Source organism: Sus scrofa, chromosome X (genome assembly GCF_000003025.6).
Source record: "Sus scrofa isolate TJ Tabasco breed Duroc chromosome X, Sscrofa11.1, whole genome shotgun sequence".
NCBI classification, from domain to species: Eukaryota; Metazoa; Chordata; class Mammalia; order Artiodactyla; family Suidae; genus Sus; species Sus scrofa.
In genome coordinates, this window is record NC_010461.5 from 125,229,953 (window position 1) to 125,253,215 (window position 23,263).

At 55.5% G+C, this 23,263-nt stretch overlaps 1 protein-coding gene across 2 annotated transcripts; it reads right to left on the minus strand.

Annotated features, from left to right (window-relative positions):
* MPP1 (membrane palmitoylated protein 1) lies at positions 460 to 22,432 on the minus strand. 2 transcript variants are annotated; one of them, XM_021080526.1, is made up of 12 exons: positions 22,300 to 22,432; positions 10,959 to 11,102; positions 10,743 to 10,821; positions 9,625 to 9,710; positions 6,528 to 6,596; positions 5,393 to 5,589; positions 4,770 to 4,876; positions 4,051 to 4,131; positions 3,276 to 3,356; positions 2,074 to 2,276; positions 1,863 to 1,937; positions 460 to 1,033 (listed from the first exon to the last, which is right to left on the minus strand). In XM_021080526.1, exons 2-12 carry the CDS (start codon positions 11,064 to 11,066, stop codon positions 857 to 859), a joined length of 1,263 nt encoding a protein of 420 aa, XP_020936185.1. In that variant the 5' UTR covers positions 11,067 to 11,102; positions 22,300 to 22,432; the 3' UTR covers positions 460 to 856. The 2 variants fall into 2 exon arrangements, with proteins under 2 accessions (XP_020936185.1, XP_003135572.1); XM_003135524.4 differs by lacking the exon at positions 22,300 to 22,432 and adding an exon at positions 21,480 to 21,766.

Consider the following 23,263-nt stretch of genomic DNA (forward strand, 5'->3'; position numbering starts at 1 on the left):
TGGTCCTCCCTGCTCCAAGCGCCACCATAGTGTAGGCCTCTGCTAAGCATCAGCAGCAAGTTTGGCGTGTGCCCTGGATGGGGTCCCATCAGGGTGAGTGCCTTGGGGCTGCTGTGCGTCCCGGCTGTGTGTGGACAAGTTAGTTTAACCTGGGACGTCGCGGTGGGTGCCGTGAAGCCACGTCTGGAGAGTAGAGCGAAACGCTCAGAGGACTGGCTGTTAGGTGGAGACGGCAGCTTGGGCGGCAAGGGCCCGCCAAGGACCTCAGGCCGCGCTCCCTGCTGGGGCGGGACCTGGTCACCAGCCTCTGCACGCCCTCCCCTCCAGCTTCCGCTGCCGCCGCCGCCTCCAAGCCTGACCCCGGAGAGAGCCCACTGCGTGCCCTCTTCTGGGGGCAGGAGATAAAGCCCCTCCCCGAGGCTGGGGCCGCAGGTAGAAACCCAGAGAGTTGCCAGGTCATTGGCGTTTAAACACAGCGACACGTTTATTGCTTTTGAGGGTTTGCCTAGTGCACACGGCGTCCTATTGCACAGCTGGTTCAGGGTGGCATTTAGAAAGTTGCAGGTAACGCTTTTTTGAAAGCAAAGGAGAAGCCCAGCGGGACGGCAGCGGAGGGAGTGCAGGCTTTAGAGGGACGGGCTCTTCGCTCTGCCTCCCCTCGCGTGCCATCTCCGGTGAGCAGCTGCCTCGGCGCAGGGCCTCCGGCCCCTGATTTCCAGAGAGCCTTTGGAAATCCTGAGCAGCAGCTGGAGCCAGACAAACCCACTTGCCTCACGAGGACAGCTGTGGAGAGCTGGAAGCTGACAGAAAACGAGCCGGGGCGACCTGGCGGTCTTAAAGCAAAGGGCAGCGCGAGTTAGTAAACCCAGGACACAGGCACCCACTGCGGAGAAGTGCACGCCTGGTCGAAGGCTTCCTGCAGCTGCTTCAGCGTTTCGTCGACACCATTGTTGACCAGCGACAAGTCGAAGTAGTGAGCGTACTGGCTGCGGATGGCCTCCGAGTCCTTCTGCAGCTGCTGCAGGGCCTCCGTCTGCAAAGGAGAGAGCACGGATGAGCAGGCTGTCCGCGCCCCGCCGGACAGGCCAGAGACAGATCTGCAGTGGCCACTGATGGCTGTGCCCGTCACCTGGCTCTGAATCACGCGCCTATGCCCTTAAACTCTGGAGGACGTGCCTGAGAACTCAACTCCACAAAAGGAACCCCGTCGGGGCCGCAATAAACACTGAAGGACAGGCCGCCCCGGGGGGTGGGGGGTGGGGGTGGTTGGGGGGGACGCACAGCTGACGTCACAAGGGGCTGGTTACCCCCGCGGAATTCCCGAGAAATGAAACAAAGGCTGGTACCCCAAGCAATACGCCAAGGACCTGACCAGGCAGTTCGCAGCCCTCAGCAGCCTGACCCGCCACTCAGGCCCTTCCAGCGAAAAAAAGCTGCAAGCGCAGGGCTGCCGCTGTGGCCAAGACTGCAAGTGGGGGCACGTGCCCGCTGCCCGGGCCACACGTTCGTTGACCCGGCCATGCCACCTGGAGTTTCCCGTAGGTCCATCTGCACCCGTGAGATGCCACAGGCACCGGGCGGCTGACGACCAGAGTATATGACTTATGAACAGCCAGCGCCCCGGGAGACGGGCGTGCTGGAGGGTGGGTATGCAGCAGGCGGGGTCCCTCTGTTCCTCCCCGACCCCTGCTCGTCCCTCTCAAGCCTGCACGGCGGCCGTGTCAGGACCTGCCCCATGGTCCACCTCTGCGTGGCTGGCAGTGACGGACGTGTCCGTCCCGCTGCAGAGCGTGGCCACTGGCCTCTCTCGCGCGGGAACAGCTGTCCCCTTCCCGGGCCTCGCGCCAGAGCTTCATGCCCACCTGAGCGCCCTGGTCAGTAGGTGCGATGAACACAATGAAAGGCGAAAGTTCTGCTGTCCGAACGATCTTCAGGGTCTGGGAAAGAGGAGGTGGAGGAAGGAAGAAGCGCAAAGACCGGAGTTGGCAGCCGCGACGCACTCCTGCCAACCAGCGTCCGCCCCAAGCCCGGCCCTTGTTCCCCAGGATTCCCACGGGCCCCTTTCCCACCCACCTGTGGCTCAATGTCAAGGATGGCGATCTTGTCCTGCTGATGAATCTGATGCACGGTTTCAAACTTGGTGCCAAACATGTTGCCCTGGTAGCTGCCGAACTCCAAGAACTCGTTGGCAGAGATGCTGCGCGTCATCTCCTCCGTGGAGATGAAGTGATAAGCCCCGCCGTCCTCCTCGCTCTTCCTGGGCGGCCGCGTGGTATCTGCGGGAGACCCCAGAGCCCTGACCCATCGATCCAAGAGGGCCTGCCCCCGAGGCCCGGCTGACAGCTCGCCTATCCCCCTTGCCCCGGGGACGCTGGAGCTCAGAAATGAAGGCGTGACGGCGGGAAATGTTTTCCAGACAGATCTACAAGCTACAGGCAGGATTTCCTTAAGGTCAAGGCTCCTCCTCATCCTTTGGAAAGAACACAACTAACTCATATCGGTACTCGTCGGAACAGCCGTCCGGCAGTTCTACCTCCACAGCCTTCTGCTTTCTGACCCCAGAATGTCCCTAAAGGCAAACGTGGAGAGGCAAGGAAAAAAACACTAGCAGGTTCAGCATCCAGCTTTCTCCACAGATTCACTTCTGGAGCTGGAAAGGATCTCAGCATCCACCTGACCCCCAGCCCGCTTCTTCTCTCTGGGCAGCCGCTGCCACGCGGGGGTCTGCCTGAGCACGGCTGTGACTGGGAAAATAGTCCGTGAAAACGAGTGGGCCTGGAAGAGCGCTCAGAGTGATGCGGGCATATGGGAAGATGTTGATACCACAAATAAAATGGAAAAAGTAATGTAAGTTTTTAAGAACATTATTTACTTCATTTTTAAGAGCAGGATAAAAACGGCTAGCACGGCTTCTGCTAGGGAGACAAACAGCATTGCTCCTTTGTTATGTGGAGCAATTATGGGTACAAATGTGGATCTTAGACCCAAATGTTCATGTTTCTCTTGCTTTCTTTTTCAGTTTGGCCACCCCGGGGCATATGGAGTTCCCGGGCCAGGGATCAGATCCGAGCTGCAGCAGTAACCACAGCTGCGGCAACACCGGATCCTTTGACCCACAGCGCTGGGCCAGGGAGCCAGCCTGCGTCCTGGCATTGCAGAGACACCACTGATCCCGCTGCACCACAGCGGGAACCACTCGTCTGTTTCTGTAATCAAACATTTAAGGTAGAATCACAGAGCAAAAAGCCACTCTTGACCCCGAGCCAGCTACTCACAGGGCGCGGGGTAGGCGAACTTCTCCGGGTTCCGGCTGAGCAGGGCACTCTTGACGTGGCTCCGGCCCACCCCGCTGGCTCCTGCGTGAGGGAGAAGGGAGAACACAGAGGCCGCTGTGAGGCAAATGGGGGCTCCCGTCTCTTCCCCCCAAACAAAGCTGGGGCTTGGAACATGAATGGGCAGAGCCTGACATCACCAACAGGTGACAGTGAGTTGGCACAGCTTCCAGGCTGGGGTCAGGGACAAGCACTGCTTTAAGTGGAGGAGGATTCGAGGCCCTTCCCACAGGCTAAGGATCAGGATTCAGAGCCTGTCATCTGCACGGAGGAGCCAGCTCACTCTCGGGATGTGCTGTTTATTTTCTAGGCATACGCGCTCTGCTGGGCGCTCTCCAAAGCTAAGGGAACGGAACTGAAGCCAGAGTTTGTGCTGAACTTTAAACAGAACCCGGATGTAGATCCTCTAACCCGGCTAATCTCTTCAGCCCGGACGCACGCGGCATGTCAGGGGGCCCCACCCGCGCTCTCGGGTCCCCTGCTGTGCCGGTTAAAGCCGCGTGGGGGGGACACCCGAGCGCCGGCAGGTGCACAGAGCACCTGAGAGAATTAGCTGCTCGGACTCCTGCCGGGTTTCCTTTAGCTTCTAAGGTGAACCCCGGGGGTGGGGGGTGTCCCGGTCATGGCCCTACAGAGTCCTCGGGTGTGCCTTTTTGCTTCCGCCTCTCACTGCCCTTTTCGGAGGGAGGGGAGGGGGCCCCAGGCTGCGGGCAGATACCAATCAGCACCAGCGTCTTCCTCTTGAACGCGGGCAGCCGAACCACCTCCTCGTAGGAGACGACATCCAACTGGTCAAAAACTAAAGACGAAGAAACCCAGCAAAGTTCCCTCGGGAGCCGGGACAGTGTCCGGGACAAGCAGGGGGCGCGGGTGACGGCGGCGCGTCCGGGTGGCCACTGCCCGCCCGCCTCCCCGTCCACCCCCCTCCCCAGTCTGTCGCCCGCGTCCCGCCCCCCAGCCGCCAGCAGCCGCGCCGACGTCGGGGGCACGGATGGGGCCCCCAGCCCGGGCCTGGCTCTGTCCCCCCAGCGGCGAGGCCTCCTGCCGGCGCAGGGATTTCAGGTTCCGGGAGCTGCTCGCCTTCCTGTTTTGATCCAGAAGCGCACGGGCAGGAGCGGGAGGGCGGCGTCTAACTGGCACATTCCCACGTTTCCTGCAGTCCGCTCGGACCGGCGCGCGTTTTCGGGTGTTTCCAAGCTCAGCAGGCCAGGAACACAGGCAGACCCAGCCCTCGGGGACGCCTGCCTGGCGCGGGGCTGCTCAGACCCTGCACTGGGTCGCGCTCGGGCGGAAAGGTCTGGAAGGCGGCGGACACGGACACGCGGCGGCCGTGCGGGCCGTGGGCCGGGCCCGGGGGGCAAGGCCCAGGGGCAGCAGAGGGGACGCGGCCCGCCTTGCGCGCCCCGTGGGTCCCGGGAGCCGCAGCCGGACGCTTACTCGCGCTGTGCTTGGCCAGGTACTTGTCCTTGTACTTCTTCTTCTTCCCGAAGGGACTGCAGCTCGGAGCCTCGCTCGGGGCCGACTGCGCTGTGCTCGCCACTCGCCTGGTGGGAGAGACAGCCCGGGTCACCCGCCTCCTTCCCTGCACCTGCCCCCGGCTCTCTCTGCGCCCCTCACGGCCCGCGTGTGGCCCTCTCTCACCCCCGCTCCCCTTCCCTCTCTGACCCAGGGCCTCTCGAACCCACAAGCTCCGGGTTCCTAGTCGGATTCGCTTCATCTGTGCCACGACGGGAACTCCTGATGTCCTTTTTTAAAGGAAATACGCTTTGTAGCCTATGGCGCGGATTCCACGTCTCATTAATACGCTCCGGGGGTGGCTGGAGCCCCCGTTGCTCCTGGCATCTAGCGGGATTTCCCTCTCCTCTCTGGGTCGGCCTTGGCCGCCCACACACTTGGGCCTCAGCACTGCCTCCACAAGCGGACTTCCGAACAACATGTCCCGGGCTTGGGGGCTTCCGCTGTGCCCACCCTGGCTCCGACCGGGAAGCCGGGTGCGTGAAAAGCCCGCCGGGCTGGCCTCTTGGCCCGGGGTCGTTCTGCAGCGCAACAAAGCCACTCACCACTCCTGCAGCTCGGGAGAAGGGATCAAGCCCGCGGACTCCCTGGCGGAGCCTTCCACTCGCCCCTGCCACCAGTTGCTGTCGTCCTTGTTGATGATCTGGATGACGTCGCCGGTAGCAAACTTCAGGCCGGCCTCCTTGCAAGGGATCAGGTTGTCCTTTCTGGGGTCGTAGTCGAACTGGGCCCGCATGAACATCTGAAAGAGAAGGCACGGGGACGGCCTCAGCGCCTGGAAGGAGAACGTGCTGCTGAAAACAAAGGGGGCCGGGCCGGGCCCGGCCGGACTTCAGGGAGGGCAGGGCCGCGAGCCAGGCCCAGGTCAGCCGAACCGCCTCTCTGTTCACGTGTGGGCGGCCACCAGGGCGCAGCCGGCCTCTCAGGACAAAGCAGCGACTCCGGGAAATGCGTCTGTTCCCGTGACAAATCCTGTCCTGAGCGTGTGACGTAAACAGCAGGAATGAGAGCCAAGTCTGGGAATGTGGACACCCTCTGATCCGCAGAGGCCGTCAGTGACGACACATGCAAACCTCCTAATTTTCCAAGGATGGGGAATTAATTAAACATGGTCCTCTACTGAATACATTTCCATGCAACTGTAAAAATCAATCTGGGAGTTCCCGTCGTGGCTCAGTGGTTAGCGAATCCCACTAGGAACCATGAGGTTGCAGGTTCAATCCCTGGCTTCACTCAGCAGGTTAAGGATCCGGCGTTGCCGTGAGCTGTGGTGTCGGTCGCAGATGTGGCTCGGATCCCGAGTTGCTGTGGCTCTGGTGTAGGCCGGCGGCTATAGCTCTGATTGGACCCCTAGCCTGGGAACCTCCATATGCCAAGAGTGCAGCCCTAAAAAGCAAAGCAAAAAAAAAAAAAAAAAAAAAGAACGTTTACTTAAAAATGAAATTATACCATCATACTATAAGTAACCTGTGACAAACTTCAGGCGATTTTCTGAAAAATTCCTCTTCCACCCATGATAAGCTCTGTGTGAATTGCGAACATAGCCAACTCCCCAAAAAGAAGCCCTGCCGGTTATAACACGGGCTGGTTTTGTTCAGCAAGCGTCACTGAGATACTGAGACTCACACCACTGGGCCTGAATCCTGCCATCGTCGCAACAGACACAAAGTTGCCACCCACCTGCAGCGCAGGCAGCCGATTTTGCTGGTTGGGAATCACTTTTAAGGAGATGGTTCCTTTGGTTTCTTTCTATTCAAGAAGAAAGGTGAAAAAAAATCGTGAAGTAAAACTAACTTGAATGAATTGCATTAACTCATGTTTCCAGTCTCTCCAAGTCCCAAGAGCCATCTTGCAGGATGACCCCTCCTTCAACGCAAGTGTCATGTGCCCCATAACCCAGCACGATGACACGGAGACGTACAAAGAAGAATGTCCCGAGTCGACCCCCAAAGTTCCAGCAGTACCTAAAATGAACCCTAGCACACATATCTGCACCAATAAAAACATCACACATATTTACACACACATGTACATATTCACATGCATGTGTTGCTGTTTATCACAAAAACGGGATTATGCTGCACGCGTTCCTGTCTAGCTTGCTTTACTTCACTAGTTGATGCGCGAAGACCCCGCGCATCCGCTTCAATGGCTCTGCCATCATCGCCATCATTGGCCAGGTCCATGGTTGGCAGGTGTGTTTCGGTTTTTTTTGGTTTTTTGGGCCGCACCCGCGGCATACGGAGGTTCCCAGGCGAGCGGTCAAATCAGAGCTATAGCCACCCGGCCTGCGCCACAGTCACAGCCACACGGGATCCGAGCCGAGTCTGCGACCTACACCACAGCTCACAGCCACGCCGGATCCTTACTTAACCCACTGAGCGAGGTCAGGGATCGAACCCACATCCTCATGGTTCCTAGTCGGGTTTGTTACCACTGAGCCACGACGGGAACTCCATGTTTCCAGTTTTTTTAAAATCTACAGTCTGCTAGAACAGACATCCTTGAACATTTGTCTTTATATATTTGCATTTGATTTATATAGAAACCCATGATGGAAGTGCTGAATCGAAGGGTAAAAATATATTAATAGCTATCCTCAAATGACTTTTCTAAAAGACCAAAGAAATTCTACTATGACCAGGAGTATATGAGAGGCCCTTACCCTTGAAACTCACCAGAATTACATATTAACATTCCTTTGATGTATTTATTATTTTTTGGCTGTGCCCACCACATGCGAAAGTTCCTGGGCCAGGGATCAAACCTGTGTCCTAGCAGCGACCCAAGCCACAGCAGTGACGATGCCAGATCCTTAACCCACTGAGCCACTAGGGAACTCTAACATTCCCTTTAAATCTCCGCAAATATGATGGGTGGAGAGTATTGCATGGTTGCTTTATTTTGTAATTGTATTACCGTAAACAAAATTGACCATCTTTTCAAAAGCTTATTGGCTATACGCTTTTTATTCTTATATCCTTTGTCTGGTTCTTTATGCGGTTGTTTTTCTTTTCATAATAAAGTTTCGGAGTACTTTAAATTTTAGAGTTGGAGTTCCTGTCGTGGCGCAGTGGGAACGAAACCAACTAGGATCCATGAGGACATGGGTTCGATCCCTGGCCTTGCTCAGGGGGTTAAGGATCCGGCGTGGCTGTGAGCTGGGGTGTAGGTCGCAAATGCGGCTGGGATGTGGTCTTGCTGTGGCTCTGGCGTAGGCCGGCAACTCTAGCTCTGATTTGACCCCCAGCCTGGGAACTGCCATATGCCGCGGGTGCGGCCCTAAAAAGACAAAAATAATTAGAGTTATTAACTATCTACCTATTATATGCACAGCTAATATTTTTCTCAGCCTATTGTTTATGGTGTCTTTTGCCACATGACACATATTAACTTTCAGGCAGTTGATTGTATTTGCGTAAATCAAAAAGAAGCACACAGTGCGAATGTTCACACATTTGAAACATTGTCTACACAGGACGAAGGGATCGGCTCAGAACGAACATCTATAATCAGGGTTTGTGGCCGCTCCAGAGGGTGGGGAGGACAGGTGACTGGCGGGGCTGTTTACAAAGGAGAAGGTCAAGGACATGGCTGAAACTCTGACCACCGCGTGGGTCTCGGGCCTGCAGTTCGGCACCGTCTTTGCATCAGGATCCAAACAAAGCGCCGCACCGTGTGCCTGGCTGACGGGCCTCGCAAGCCGCTTCCTCTGCCCGTACCCCCCACGCTGCCTCCTTTTCTAGTCTTTTGTTGCGTGGAAGGGACTGGGCGGTTGGCCCTAGACTTCAGCACGGGGTAGGGACATGCTTGTCCCTCTACAGGTCCTAGAAATCATCAGCTGAACCGAGAAAACGGTTGGATCAGATTCATGTCCAATTTGGGGGCAGACACCAAGCACGATCCGGGCTCATAGGCGCTGCCTGACAAATATCATCAACTGAATCGAAAAAGCACATTCGACTTTCAGCTATTATATCCCGTTCACTGTTCATAACCAATCGATTACATAAGAGCAACTACTGGGAGTTCCCGGTGTGGCTCAGCAGGTTATGAACCTGACGAGGATCCATGAGGATGCAGGTTCCATCCCTGGCCTTGCTCGGTGGCTTAATTAAAGATCTGGTGTTGCCATAGCTGTGGTGTAGGGTGCATATGTGGTTCAGATCTGGTGTGGCTGTGGTGCAGGCCAGTGGCTGTCACTCTGATTCGATGCCTAGCCTGAGAACTTCCATATGCCACAAAGGCAGCCCCTAAGAAGCCAAAAAAAAAAAAAAAAAAAAAAAAAGGCAATTACTACCAACCTCATTTTACAGATGACTTAGAGAAGCTAACTGACCTGCCATTAAAGACTGAGGTGTTGTGACACCCCGCCCAATTTTTTTTTTTTTTTTTTTGCCTTTTTAGGTCTGCACCCACGGCATATGGAGGTTCCCAGGCTAGGGGTCTAATCGGAGCTGCAGCTGCCGGCCTACGCCACAGCTCATGGCAATGCTGGATCCTTTAACCCCCTGAGCGAGGCTGGGTATTGAACCTGCGTCCTCATGGATGCCAGTCAGGTTGGTCACTGCTGAGCCACGACGGGAGCTCCCAATGTTCTTTCCGGATAGACACTCTGGGTTGTTTGCCTCGCTTTAGACGTTTACTGAATGAAAGCAGAGAGCTGTCACTTCTCGCACACGGTCAAGATTAGCAGTGGTAAGAGTCCCTGCAACGAGGTATAAACACTGACAGAAAAATGAGGTCGACTGCCCCTTCGTGAGGTCAAGATACGCACCATCGCCTTCTGCAGCTGATCCACCGAGTGATCTGTCACATTGGTGCCATTGATTTCTAGGATCTCATCCCCGACGTGGAGGGAACCTGTTGCAGAAGAAGAGAAGCTCAAGTAGCAGTCGGCACAGAAAAGCGGCGGCGATGCTCGGAGCATGGTATCCAACCACCACGTGACACCCAGCCTCCCTGGCCTCAGGACCCCAACAGCAGAATAAAAGCACTTTGGCCTCAGTTCCCTGCACCAGAGGCCCTACTGATGTCCAGAGGCTGTGGCCCGGCTGCAGAGACACTAGCAAGGTCGATGTTTCTCTGCTGTTCATCCAAGAGCTCCGAATGCTACCGACTGCCGAAGTTCCTGCCTAGGGGCCACGGAAGAGTGGCTGTCAACACGTGTGCTACCCTAGACAAAAGAACAACGCGCGGGTCCCAAACCATGCATCTGATGGCTGATGGCAGCTTCACATTAAAGAGTACAACAGGGAGTTCCCGTCGTGGCGCAATGGTTAACGCATCCGACTAGGAACCATGAGGTTGCGGGTTCGATCCCTGGCCTCCATCAGTGGGTGAAGGATCCGGTGTTGCCGTGAGCTGTGGTGCAGGTCGCAGACGCGGCTCAGATCCCGCGTTGCTGTGGCTGTGACATAGGCTGGTGGCTATGGCTCCAATTCCACCCCTGGCCCGGGAACCTCCATATGCCGCGTGTGCGGCCCTAAAAAGACAAAAAGACAAAAAAATAAGAGGTACAACGGTCAGTGTCAGTTACTTCTTTACTATTTTCTCAGTTTCACTCCTGGCCCCAGGAGGTAGACATGGCCTGTTTTCCTCATTGTCATGTAGTCAAAGTTGAACGCAGGGGCTGCATAAAGTAATGGCTCGAGTGTTAACCACGTGGAAAAATACTGCCGTGACCACGTGTACAGGATGCTCAGAGGGAGAGACGCTGGCTCTGGGCAAGTCAGAGGAAGAGCTTGTCATAAAATTATGCTAAAGAGCCCGCTCTTACGCCACCAAAACATCTCTTGGCACAAACACAAAGATGTTCCCGGTCTGGAAGATTCTAAGCTCTATGTCCCTCAACCCCCAAGGGACATGTGACCTACGACCCCCAGCCCAGGCCACCTTGTCTGTGAACCATGCCGCCGTGGAGAATCCTGGCCACCGTGCAGGACTGCTTCTCATTCAGCTTCAGCGTGATGCCCTGAAACAGAGACGAGGGCACCGTGAGCTTTGTCGCAGGTGATTTCTTGGGGCACAGATTCCCCTCCTACCCCCGGGGGGGGCCCAACTCGAGCGGGCGTTGGCGCTGCCGGGCCGGCGGGGACAGGCAGCCTTTACCATGGGCTCCTCGGTGACCTTCTCAAACTGGATGAGCCGCACCTTCCGCACCTCCTGCCCCTTGGCCTGCGCGGGGCTGCCTGGGGCGGCGGAGCCGTTGGTGTACATGTCCTCGGCCACGGCGCTGGCCTGCTGCGACAGGGCCTGTCAGGGCAAACGACGAAGTAAGCGGCGCTTTGGAAACCCCAAGGCCACCTGATCATGACAACGGCAAAGCTAGAAGGACGCCTTCACTAGCAGCCTGAAGGCGCTGAGGCAGAGGACAGAGTGCCGGGGCCTGCGATCCCTGGCAAAAGAGTGTCGTTTTATATTCCAAACCCGGCTCCCAACGTGACAGGTCAAAGGACCAAGGGCTGAGAAGCGAGCATGGACCAGCTGCGTCACCTGGGAGAAGGCGGCCAACGAAACGGAACCCGTGAACCCCCCCATCCGCTTTGGAACGTGTGAGCATCGAGAACCCGCCCTGAGAGAGGCAGCGATTTCGTGGACGAGGCACCAGCCTGCAAGCAAGGATTATTTCATCCCAACGACAAAGTCCCAGGAAGTTCTGCACATGCCGTGGGCGGGGCCAGAAAACCAACGACCAAGGACGAAAAGTTCTCCCGAAAAGACAATGAGGCCGGACGCACAGAGAACTCCCTCGGCTCCAGGAGCAGAATGCCGGGCCACGAGGAGGCGGACGCAAGCTCGGAAGCGTCTCCATCAAGACCCCCGAGGAGCCCATTGGCTCCGGAAAAAGTGCTGCCAGCGGGAAGCAGGCGAGTGATGTCGCACGTGAGGTGAAACACACGTTCAGCCTGAGGCCCAGGCACCCTGATCCCAGGCCTGAGACCACGAGGGGTCTGGATGGGGCAGCCCCCTTCCCTGGGTCTTCCTCATCGTGTTTTTCAGGGCCGCACAGAAGGTCTAGGAGCTCCCGTGGTGGTGCGGCGGGTTAAGGGTCTGGCCCTGTCCCTAGGGAGGCTCCGGTTACCCCGGAACTTGCACATGCCACGGGCTGCACCAAACAAACAGGGCTGTGGAAGGAGTCTCGGGGCCCACGCGTGAAGGTGCATCGTTCAGGGAGCAGCAAAGAGGATGGGAGAGCAGCACGCAGACAGCAGCGCCGGCAGCCTGAGGAGGAGCAGCAAACCCCGGCCGGGGCCGCCGCTCAGACCCTGCATTTCCAGGTCATTTCAAGAACACCTGCCACTCCCACAGGCTCTACAAAGTACCATGCTTTCTATGCTGTCGCGACAGAACTTGCCTGAGTCCCTGTGCTTTGGGTGCAAGGCGGAGGGGACCCTGTTTCAATGAGAGCAAAGAGAGGAGGGAAAATGAAGGGATGAGAGAGTTCCGAAACGTTCGAGAAGACAGCAGAGCCTGGAAGGTGGACGCAGCAGCCTGGGGCCCAGACTTCGAGAACCTCTCCCCAGAAGCTGCCAATCCAACCTTCGCTTTCAAGGCAGGAAGAAGGCCCAGGCCGGTGGGCTCTGTTCATGTGTCACCAGCAGGACTGCAGGACACCGCACAGCCGCCCAGGCTGCCCGAGGGGCTGCAACGATGAGAAGTGACGCGGGCACCCTGCTACCTCAAGTGGGAGAAGCGAGAGGGCAGAGCGGCGGGTCGGCAGCTAGCCACAATCGCAAACCCCATGTACTGACTCTCCTGTTCTAGAACCTCCCAGAACGAGTCACGAGACAACTGTAGCTAAAGACCAGACGTCGAGTGGAGCAAAGACACGAAAGGCAGGAGGGGCTGGGGGCTGTATCCTCAAGTTCTGCTTGATTTTAGCGACATAGCTTTCCCTGCGTTCAGCGACAACCAGCAGGCGGTGCGGCAGCAGTGGGAGACCTGCAGGCAAAGAAAGCAGCACTGAACTAGACCTCAGACCTCTGCAAACGGGTCATGGACCTAAATATACGAAGCCCAAGATGGTTTAGGGAAAAAAGCACAGGACACCATCATCAGGATTGAGGGCTAGACAGAAAGTTCTTTTTTGTTGTTGTGGGGTTTCGTTTTTTTGTGGCTTTTCTTGCGGGGGGAGGGGTGTGCAGTGGCTTCATGGGGGATCTCGGTTCCCGGACCGGAGACCGAACCCAGGCTGCAGGGGCGAAAGCGCCGAATCCCAAGCACCAGCCCAGCTCGGAGCTCCCTAAACACACAGGAAGGCGAGCCAATGGGCATATGTGAAAAGACGTCCAGTCCCATCATTATCACGCAGGGCAAAGGGCACGTTCAAACCATAAGGAAATGCCACCTGTCAAACTGCTACGCCCAAAACGAGTGCCGACAGCAAATGCTGGTGAGCATGCAAAGAAACGGCCCCCATCCACTGCTGCTGCGAATGCACAAGGGTACAGCCACTCGCCAAGAGGTCGCGGTCCTTTCTTTAAAAACTCAACAGCACAAGTCAAAGGTTCAGAACCGCTTTATTCAGAATAACGAAAACCTGGAAACAACCAGAATGGCCTAGAATGGCCTAGAATGGGTGAGCAGCTCAACAGACTGTGGTCCATCCAGACCGCAGAGCATTTCCCAGCAATAAAGAACATTCTGAGATGACGAAATTATAGAGCTGGAGAACGGATTAGTGGTTGCCAAGGTGATGAGGGCAGATGTGGCTATAAAAGGGTGGCACCAGGGAGGTCTTTGTGGTGATGGAGCAGCTCCGTAGCGTCACCGTGGCGGCGGTCACATATTTTTACACATATGACAAAATGGCACCGAACTACACTCACACATCAAGCTCATGTCGACACTACAAGCTGACCCGGTACTATCTGTGACCTTGTAGCAGATAAGAGCGGAAGGTACTGCATAAAATAGCAAGCAAAATGGCTGGCAGGTAGAACTGAGAGCCTAGTAGCAGATCCTTGAGAAACACACAGTAGCCAGGCCGGCTTTCAGACCCCGAGATTCCCCTGGAACCATGCGGTTAAAACTCTTCCCAGGAGGTTATGCCTGGAGTCTAATATAAGGCACAGAACAGAAAATCATGGGCTTGGAGAACAGACGTGTGGTGGCCAAGGGGGAGGGGGAGGGAGTGGGGTGGTTGGGAGCTTGGGGTTCAGAGATGCGGACTGTTGCCTTTGGAATGGATGAGCCATGAAGTCCTGCTGTGTCGCACTGGGAACTATGTCTGGTCACTTATGATGGAGCCTGATCTTGTGCGAAATAGAATGTGGACATGTATGTGTGACGGGGTCACCGTGCTGCACAGTAGAAAAAAAAATCTATTGGGGAAATAACCATTTAAAAAAAAAAACAAAAAAACCTCTTCTAAGTAGGTAGAGCTACTGCCACAGATCCATTTAAAGAGACTTCGCTGTCGGTGGGAATATAAACTGATACAACCACTATGCAGAACGGTATGCAGGGTCCTCAGAAAACGACATATAGAACTGCCATATATGATCCAGCAATCCCACTCCTAGGCATATATTCTGACAAAAGTATAATTCTAAAAGATACACGCACCCCAAGGGGCACAGCACCATTATCCATAAGAGCCAAGGCATGGAAACAACCCAGATGTCCATTGCCACATGAATGGATGAAGAAGGTGTGGTACACATACACAATAGAATACTACTCAGCCATAAAGAAGGAGAAAATAATATCATTTGCAGCAACATGGACGCAACTAGAGACTCTCATACTAAGTGAAGTAAGTCAGAAAGAGAAAGCCATCCTATGATATCACTTATATGTGGAGTCTAAAATATGGCAGAGATGAAGCTATCTACAAAATAGAAACAGACTCAGATGTGGAGAAGAAGAGACTTGTGGTTGCCAAGGTGGAGAGGGAGTTTGGGGTCGGTAGATGCAAAGCATGACACTGAGAACGGACAAGCAACGGGGTCCTGCTGCACAGCACAGGGAACTCTATCCAGTCTCAGGACAGACCCATGATAGAAGACTGTATGAAAAAAAAATGCAAAAAGAGAATGAGATCAAATATCTCTATAAGTGGACTCGAGAAGACTGGAAGAAAAGCAGCATCAAGCGGGAAGAAAATGCTTTTTTGCAAATTAAGCATCTGTACTACGTGTACGCTTTCACCAAGGGCATGTGTTACAGATTGAATGTGTAGAATGAGGAATTCAAGGCTCACTGACTATGAATCAATGGCGAGCTCAAATCTCAAATTTCTGGCCTCAGAACATGAAATAAAAGTTAGCAGTTTCCTTGACGATGACTTAAAAAATCTCTTTTCACAGTAGTTGTGGTTGGGAAAGCTGAAAACCCAACTTCGAAATTACTTCTACAGGGGAGCTCCCATTGTGGCGCAGTGGTTAATGAATCCGACTAGGCACCATGAGGTTGCGGGTTCGATCCCTGGCCTTGCTCAGTGGGTTCGGGATCCGGCGTTGCTGTGAGCTGTGGTGTAGGTCGCAGATATGGCTCGGATCCCGAGTTGCTGTGGCTGGGGTGGAGGCCGGCGGCTGCAGCTCTGATTCGACCCCTAGCCTGGGAACCTCCATGTGCTGTGGGAGCGGCCCTAAAAAGACAAAAAGATTAAAAAAAAAAAAAAAGAAATTACTTGTATGGATTTATCAGCAAGTACCATTTACGGGCGTCAGGAAGTACAGCAGGTCCAAGGCAATTACCCTCAGTAAAGCATTTATGACGATTGACCTGTGCTTCTCAACAATGACAGATTAGCAAGTCGGTCCACAGACTGTAAGATGACCTTTGTAAGGGGTAGAACCCTCCACAGCAGTGTTCCAAGAACAGGCAGACAAACGTGCGTCATATGCTTCTTATTCAGCTTTATTACCAAGATTGCTTTTAACATGTCAGCCTTTAAATTAAGGACTCAGCAGAGCTTTCTCGAGGGAGAAAGGTTCAAGAGTCGCTAATATCCCAGAGGCTGGTCTTTTAAATGTGCTTATCCATCGAGATGTTCCCCTTGGCGATGAGTCAGAAGTTTCGAGCGATGAGTAAGATACACGGAAACCTCCAACGTGGTGGGTCAGGAACGAACTTGCAAAGTACCGTCCTCTCCACCACCGGCTCGTCCCCGAGCCCCCTGTCTACACAGCCCGCAAAGGCCTCCTTGGGGCCTGGCTTCTCATCGACCTCACCTTACAGAAAGAAGGCTAAGGGTGTCCAGTCACACCCGATCCAAGTGTGTGCGTGTGCACAGGGCCAAGGTGGCGCCGTGCTGTGACCCGCGGGTCTGAGACTGCAGGGCCAGAGAGCTCGGCACGTGGAAGTTCCCGGGTCAGGGATCGGACCCGTGTCACAGCAGCGACCTGAGCCACTGGAGTGACAATGCCAGATCCTTAACCTGCTGAGCCACCAGGGAACTCCAGGATCCAGCATCGTCCTGCTCTCGGGCCTCCAACAGTCCACCGCTCTGAGGAGAAAGCACTCGGTTGCTCAGCCCACAGAAATGAGAAACGCGGCCCTCGACTCTGAGCCCTCGAAGAGCACAGAGCAAGAGTGGAGCCTGACCCGGGGGAGCGGGGAAGGGGCACGTGTGCCCTTCGGTGGCGGGTGTGGCGACAACAGAAGAGCGGGGGCTCAGACACAAGTCGCCCCAGCCTTCCGACCACACGGCAGGCCCAGAGAGAGCCTGCAATCGGGAGCACTGGCTCGTCCGGTGGACACGTCACCTGCCACGTTCCAGCTCTCTGTCCTGCCCCTGACGCCCCAGCTGGGAACCCGCTGCCATGTGCCACACACCCATCTTCTGTATTCCACCTGCTCGTCCTCCCCGGGCTTTCTGAGTCCTGCCCGCCAGCAGGACCAGCACGGCCACGTGGCTGGTGAGGGACCCGAGGCGCCCAACGTCCTGCTGGTGGTCAGAGGTGCCAGGCTGCCTCCTGCAGAGGTCACTTCACAGCTTCCAACCCGCCCCCCTTGGGGGCAGCGATGGCCCGGGCGTGGGATGGGCGGGCTCTGGGCCTCGAGGCCGCAGCCGCGGTGGGTGCAAAGGGCAGAGGCTCCAAGGGAGCTGCGATCACGACCCGACAACAAAGGAGCTTGGCGGGGGGGGCACCTAAACGGCCGTTTTCTCATCCCACAGTCGGAGGGGGGCCAGGGACAGCGACCGGAGGAGAGAACAAACATTTGTTCAGCCTACAGTCCGGCTCTTTGCCAACTGTCTCCACAGGGAGACTCGGGGGGAGGCCCGGGCCCAGGAGCCAAGCACTGGGCAAAGAGGGCAGAGGCCTCCGCCTCGGGGGAAGCACGGGAAACAGAAAACCAAGCCCCTCAGGGTGTCTGAAAGCACCCACCACAAGAGCTGCGGTGACGAGCGGGGCCGGGGTTTGGGGCGCCCGCTCTCTCCAGATCGCAACGCGCCAGGCACCTGCGGCGGAGGCGGATGGGGGACGGGGCACAGCCCAGCGGCCTTGCCGGGCAGGGGGCTGTGCAGCGAAAACCTGCACAGCGGACCCTGGCACGTGACGGCTTCGATCGGCACAGGTCCACTTCCAAGCAGACTCTTTTCTGCAGTAAATACCACGGCACGACATGATCCGCACTGGGTTGGTTCTACAGCCGGAATGATGGTTATAAAGAAAGGCCAACTAGAAGTTAACACAACCTGTTTTGCTTTTTAGGGCCGCACCCAGCGGCACATGGAGGTTCCCAGGCTAGGGGTCGAATCAGAGCTGCAGCTGCCAGCCTACACCACAGCCACAGCCACGCGGGATCGGAGCTGCGTCTGTGACCCACACCCCAGCTCACGGCAACGCCGGATCCTTCACCCACGGAGCGAGGCCAGGGATCGAACCCGCAACCTCATGGATCCTAGTTGGATTCTTAACCCGCTGAGCCACAACGGGAACTCCCTAGAACCAATTTTTAACTGCCTGGAGGTTTGGCCTCTCCAGTCCCTACGTAGTTCCAGGGTCACCTGTCTACGGCTTTTGCTGATGTATATTTCTCTACATGAAGGAGAAAAGGGAAAATAAAGAATCTGGAAAGAAAACTCCATGTTACAAGAGTTGTATTCTGGTTGCTAATTCAGAGTTTTCTTCCCCTTTCCCAGCCCCAGGGCCACTTCCCCTCCACCGAGCCCTCCTGTTTTAGCAACAGGGAAAGATTTGAGCAACTCACTGCTTAGGGGAAAAATGTCTGCAATCAATGAAATGTCAACTGATTTCATCTCTCCTGCCCCAGGGACATTGGGCAAACGTCTCAAGACCCCGTCAAAAAAAAAAAAAAGACCCCGTCAGCCTAGCCTGTGCCCTGCCTGGAGTGCTCTTTGCCAAGTCCATCCTCCAGACTCCGGCTCCAGCACCCTCTCAGCCCCCAGTCACGCCTGGGCATCCTGGCTCCTCCACTGGCCCCGCAGAGGCAGAGGGCACAGCAGGCCATGTGGGCTGCTGCCAGCGCGGCGACTCAGCTGCCCCAGTGCAGAGGGTGCCGCCAGCAGACAGGTTTCCCCCATGAAACACCTGGAGCCTGAGGGAATTTCTTAGGTCATTTTCTTTTCTTTTCTTTTCTTTTTTTTTTTTTTTGCTTTTGCGGCCACACACGAGGTGTATGGAAGTTCCCAGGTGAGGGGTCAAATCAGAGCTGTAGCTGCTGGCCTACACCACCGCTCACAGCAGCACCGGTTCCTTAACCCACTGAGCGAGGGCAGGGATCAAACCCGCATCCTCATGGATCCTGGTCGGGTTCATTACTGCTGAGCCACAACAGGAAGTCCATCTTGGATCATCTTCAATGTAGCTTTAGGCCCAGGTGAATGTTTCAGGACTTTCAACCTATTGCTTCAGGTCATGGGGAAAATGCTATTTCAAACGGGACTGAAGAGAAATGTAGTCTTAGGCATTTTGCAACAAATTTTAGGTGCACGGAAGGATTGCGGTAAAGAACAAGGACACAAGTTCCCGTTGTGGAGCAGCGGAAACGAATCCAACTAGGATCCATGAGGATGCAGGTTCGATCCCTGGCCTCGCTCTGTGGGTTAAGGATCTAGCGTTGCCATGCGCTGTGGTGTAGGTCGCAGACGCTGCTCAGATCCTGTGTGGCTGTGGCTGTGGTGTAGGCTGGGTGGCTACAGCTCCAATTCAACCCCTAGCCTGAGAACCTCCACATATGCTGCAGGTGTGGCCCTAAAAAGAGAAAGAAAAAAAGAAAAAAAAGAACAAGCCAAAGAGAGCTTATAAAATTAGTTTCGAGTTTCTAAGGAAGGAAACGTACTTAAACATGGGAGACAGGCTACAGTTCAAACCTCTTGCAAAATTAGCTTCAGGCGATACTTTTCCAATATTAAATATGGGTTATGATCAGGAGTGAAACTTTGGGTTTTGAGACTTTAAAACTTTTCTGGAAAGCAATCCCCCTTAATGAAGCCTTCACCAACATAAGTTTATGAATTCCTTGAAAGCATTACGTCAGGTAAACATCACCAGAGCCCTTCGAGCAGGTCCATTTTCCAGAGCTGAGAAACCTGAGCGAGAGGCAGAGCCTCGTGTTGGCAGCAAAGCCTGGCAAAGAGCCCACAGGGACGGTGAACCTCAAGAAATAAGAATCAGCAGGTTCACGGGGTCAAAGCCATGTTCATCACGTGCAGTCTCCCGTGGCCATATCTTGCCCAAGTGGGGTGCTTCTCATTCCTGGCTTTACCCAGTCTTCCTATTTCAGCTTCTTCAGATCCTCTCATACACTGAAACAAACCGGCTACCAGGACCCCGTGTCCAGTGTTTCAGGATAAACTCACAGCTCCAGCAACAATCAGAGGGTAGCAACGGGGCCTCTTTTTCAAAAATGCACACAGCCTCTCAAGCACAGCCACAAGCGCAGACAGCATTTTTTTGTTGCTGTCTTTTTTGTCTTTTTAGGGCCACACCCGCGGCGTATGGAGGTTCCCAGGCTAGGGGTCGAACCGGAGCTGCAGCTGCCGGCCTGCAGCACAGCCACAGCCACGCCGGATCTGAGCGGCATCCACCACCCACACCACAGCTCATGGCAACGCCAGATCCTTAACCTCTGAGCGTGGCCAGGGATTGAACCCACGTCCTCATGGATGCCAGTCGGGTTCCTTAACCTCGGAGCCACACGGGAACGCCCTCGCAGACAGCCGTGCACGAGGTCTGGGCAAGGAGTCCCGGGTGAGGCAAAGTGAGTGTGTTCCCAACGACCCGAAAGGACCACGACGCTCTACATAACGCTTATGGGGCGAGTTACACGGTTGTACGTATGCATCCGGCAAATAGCACTGAACCGCACAAATTCGTGCATTATGTGTACACCGACTATAACTCAATACAATTGCTGGAAGTAAATTTAAAGGAGTTTTTTGCCCTCCCCCCCCCAGGGGTGTGTGTGTAGGGCGGTGGTTGTGAAGCCTCAGCCAAGTGAGCTGATGGTGAGGAAGAAAAAAAAAATCACATGTCCGAGCTTATGAGGAACCAAGTGGTTTGAGACTGTGATTTCCTCCTAGTGCCTAACTTCCAATTCCGTGCCCTCATCGGAATAACTGCAGTGTCCTGCTCAGCCTGGCACGCATTTCAGCCTCGACTATCGAGGTCTTGACTTGAAAGGACAGGCAGGTGCGAACACTGCACTCTGGTGCAGAATCTAAACCACAGGCAGGATGTGCGCTGTGCCTCAGCTCTGCAGATACAAAATCGTTCCCCACAGCCCCAGTCTGCTTTCCCTGAGGATCTTCGGTCCTTCATCCGCGCAAGGAGAAGGCGAGGCCGACGCTCACGGCCAGCTCTCCCGTCTCCAACTCATCCAGCAAACATTTCGGAAGGCCCACTTACTAGGCATTTAACTTGTAAAAAGCGAGTGTGAAACAGCCCTGCCCTGTGGTGCACGAGAGATTCCCACTGTGAGTTCGGACCCTGGGTTCTCAAAGGCCACCGTGCTTCTGCCCGGCGCGCTCTCTGTTTCTCTGTCCCTGCGGCCGCTCTCTCTTGGTACCTGGCCACCAGGCTGCGCGGAGGGGCGCTGGCCTGTGCCGGCTGGTGGCTGCAATGAGAGATGCGCCCGCGGGAGAGACCTACGTGCTGCGTGCGAGCCGCATCTACGAGTATGAGATAAGAAGAAGACGACCAGCCTCCCCTCTGGGCGTCTTTGGGGACAGTGGTTGGGAGCTCTGTCCCGGCCACCCCGGGAGTCTGGAGGGCAGAATCATCTCCGAAAGGATCCTCCGCCGGCCGGCACCAGGGGCCCTGCCGAAATGCAGAGGCCGGTGAGCGAGCACTTTAGAGCCGGGGTTGGCTTTCACAGCCTTTTTGCTGACACAAAAACAAGCATCTCAACAACACCGAGCGGACCTACTCCCAGATCTGCTCCTTCGTGTCTCTCCGTTACCCAGACTTCCGTCCACAGAGAAGTTTTCCTTGACCTTAAGACGCTCCCTGGCCAGGCCGCGGCCTCTCCGTTTCCCGCCCAGAGGTTCCGTTGGGGGCAACAACCCATCGCGCCCGAGGTCCCGCACGGAACCCCGGGGGCGGGACCTCCGCCCGGGGGGCAGGACCCCCGAGGACAGGGCCGCGGCGGGCGGCGCGGCCTAGAGACGCGGGCCGGCCCCTCCTGCTGCGCCCGGGGGATCCGGGGGCCGCTCACCTCGGGCCGGCTGCGCTTCTGCAGCAAGTGCTCCAGGTAGAGGTCGGAGAGCGCCGTGCGCATGCTGCCCCCGCCCTCGCTCTCGCTCGCCTTGAGCGTCATCCTGCGGGAGCCGGGGCGCGGGGACGCGGGGACGCAGAGACTCGGGGCCGGGCAGAGCCTGGAGTGCGAGCGCCCCGGGCCTGCGGCGCGGAGGCGGCGGAGGCGGCGGAGACCGAGGGAACGCGGCGCGGCTGGGCCCGTCACCACCCCGCGGGCGGCGCGCCGGGCGGGCGTGGGAGGAGCCCCGCCCCGCCCCCGAGCCCGCCTCCCGCCCCGCCCCCGAGCCCGCCTCCCGGGCCCGGACTGGGCGGGGCCTCCCCCACCCCGCCCGCTCGAGCTCGGGCTCTTCGTCTCCCCGAGCTCGCGGGGGCGGCGCGGAAGCGTCCGCGGGCTGTGCTGGCGGCCGCTCCAACTCCAGGCTCTACCCGGAAATCGACGCCGGCACAGGACGTTGAGGAAACGCGTTTTCAGGCTCCTGTGCGGCGGGTACACTGTCATCTACGTTTCGCCTGTAGTTCAGCGATGGAAGGAAGACCTGCTTGCCTCCAACGGCAAACTGTTCTTACTTAGGCTGCGTCTCCTACTGTTCACGCCACGAAAAAATTGAGGGATCAGTGGAAGCAAAGTGAGCCAACACTTCTTACAAATCCTAGAGCAGAATTCCTTCGTATCCTGACACCTTCGTAGCTTAAAACTGCAGCCTGAAGGACGAAAGACATTCTGAACGGAACCTTTACTGAGCTTCCAGAACTCAGGGCTGTTCACCATCTGTACACACCTTGACCCCAAGGGAGTAAATTCCCAGTAGAAGCAGTTCGTTACTCTATGCAGTCTTAGTCGGACCTTCCAGGAGCTCAGGGCCAAGAGGAGAAAATCCAAGGGCAAGAGTTTGGAGCCAGATAGCCCAGTGTTTTCTGCTAAAAGCCTGAGCTCACGTGATTGATGGCTCCCTTCACCAATATTACCCTTAAGGAACTATAACAGGAACACACACCCACACTCACACGCGCCCACACGGGGGCGGGGGGGAGACGGAAGAGAGCTATTGAAATTAAGACAGTGGGATGTTGGTGGAGGGATAGAATAATTGAGCAACAAGATGGGTTAGAAAATGAAGAAACACACATTGGCATGTGTGTAACTGTGTAAATGATGCAGGTTCCATGTTAGCTAAGAAAGTAAGTTGTCATTAACTGAAGCTGGAAATGGTTATTTGTATGGAAGACATGAAATGGGAACTCTCCTCCATGCCGCATGGAAAAAAAAGTCTATTCCACATCAATTAAGAATATGTCGAAAACACAACTTTAAAGCTCTTGACAGAAAACATCAGCAAAGAACTTTTAGACTGTGGGATAAAGAAAGATTTCTTAAACAATGCAAATAAACCATTTTCTATAAGATAATACTGACCAATTCGACTTTAAGAAATTTTACTCAACAAAAGACAAACTAAAGGGAGTTCCCTGGTGGTCTACTGGTTAGGATTCCATGCTCTCACCCCTGTGGCCCAGGTTCAATCTCTGATCTGGGAACTGAGACCCCACATCAAGCCACCATGAGCCATGGCCAAAAAAAAATAAAAAATAAAAAAGACAAAGCAAAAAGCAAAAAAAAAGTCCAGATGTGCATCGGAAGAAAATATTTTCAATACATGCACGTGATGAAGAATTCCTATTGTGAATATATGAAGGACTACAAACTAATAAGAAAAACAGAACCAACTCAGCAGAAAGATGAGT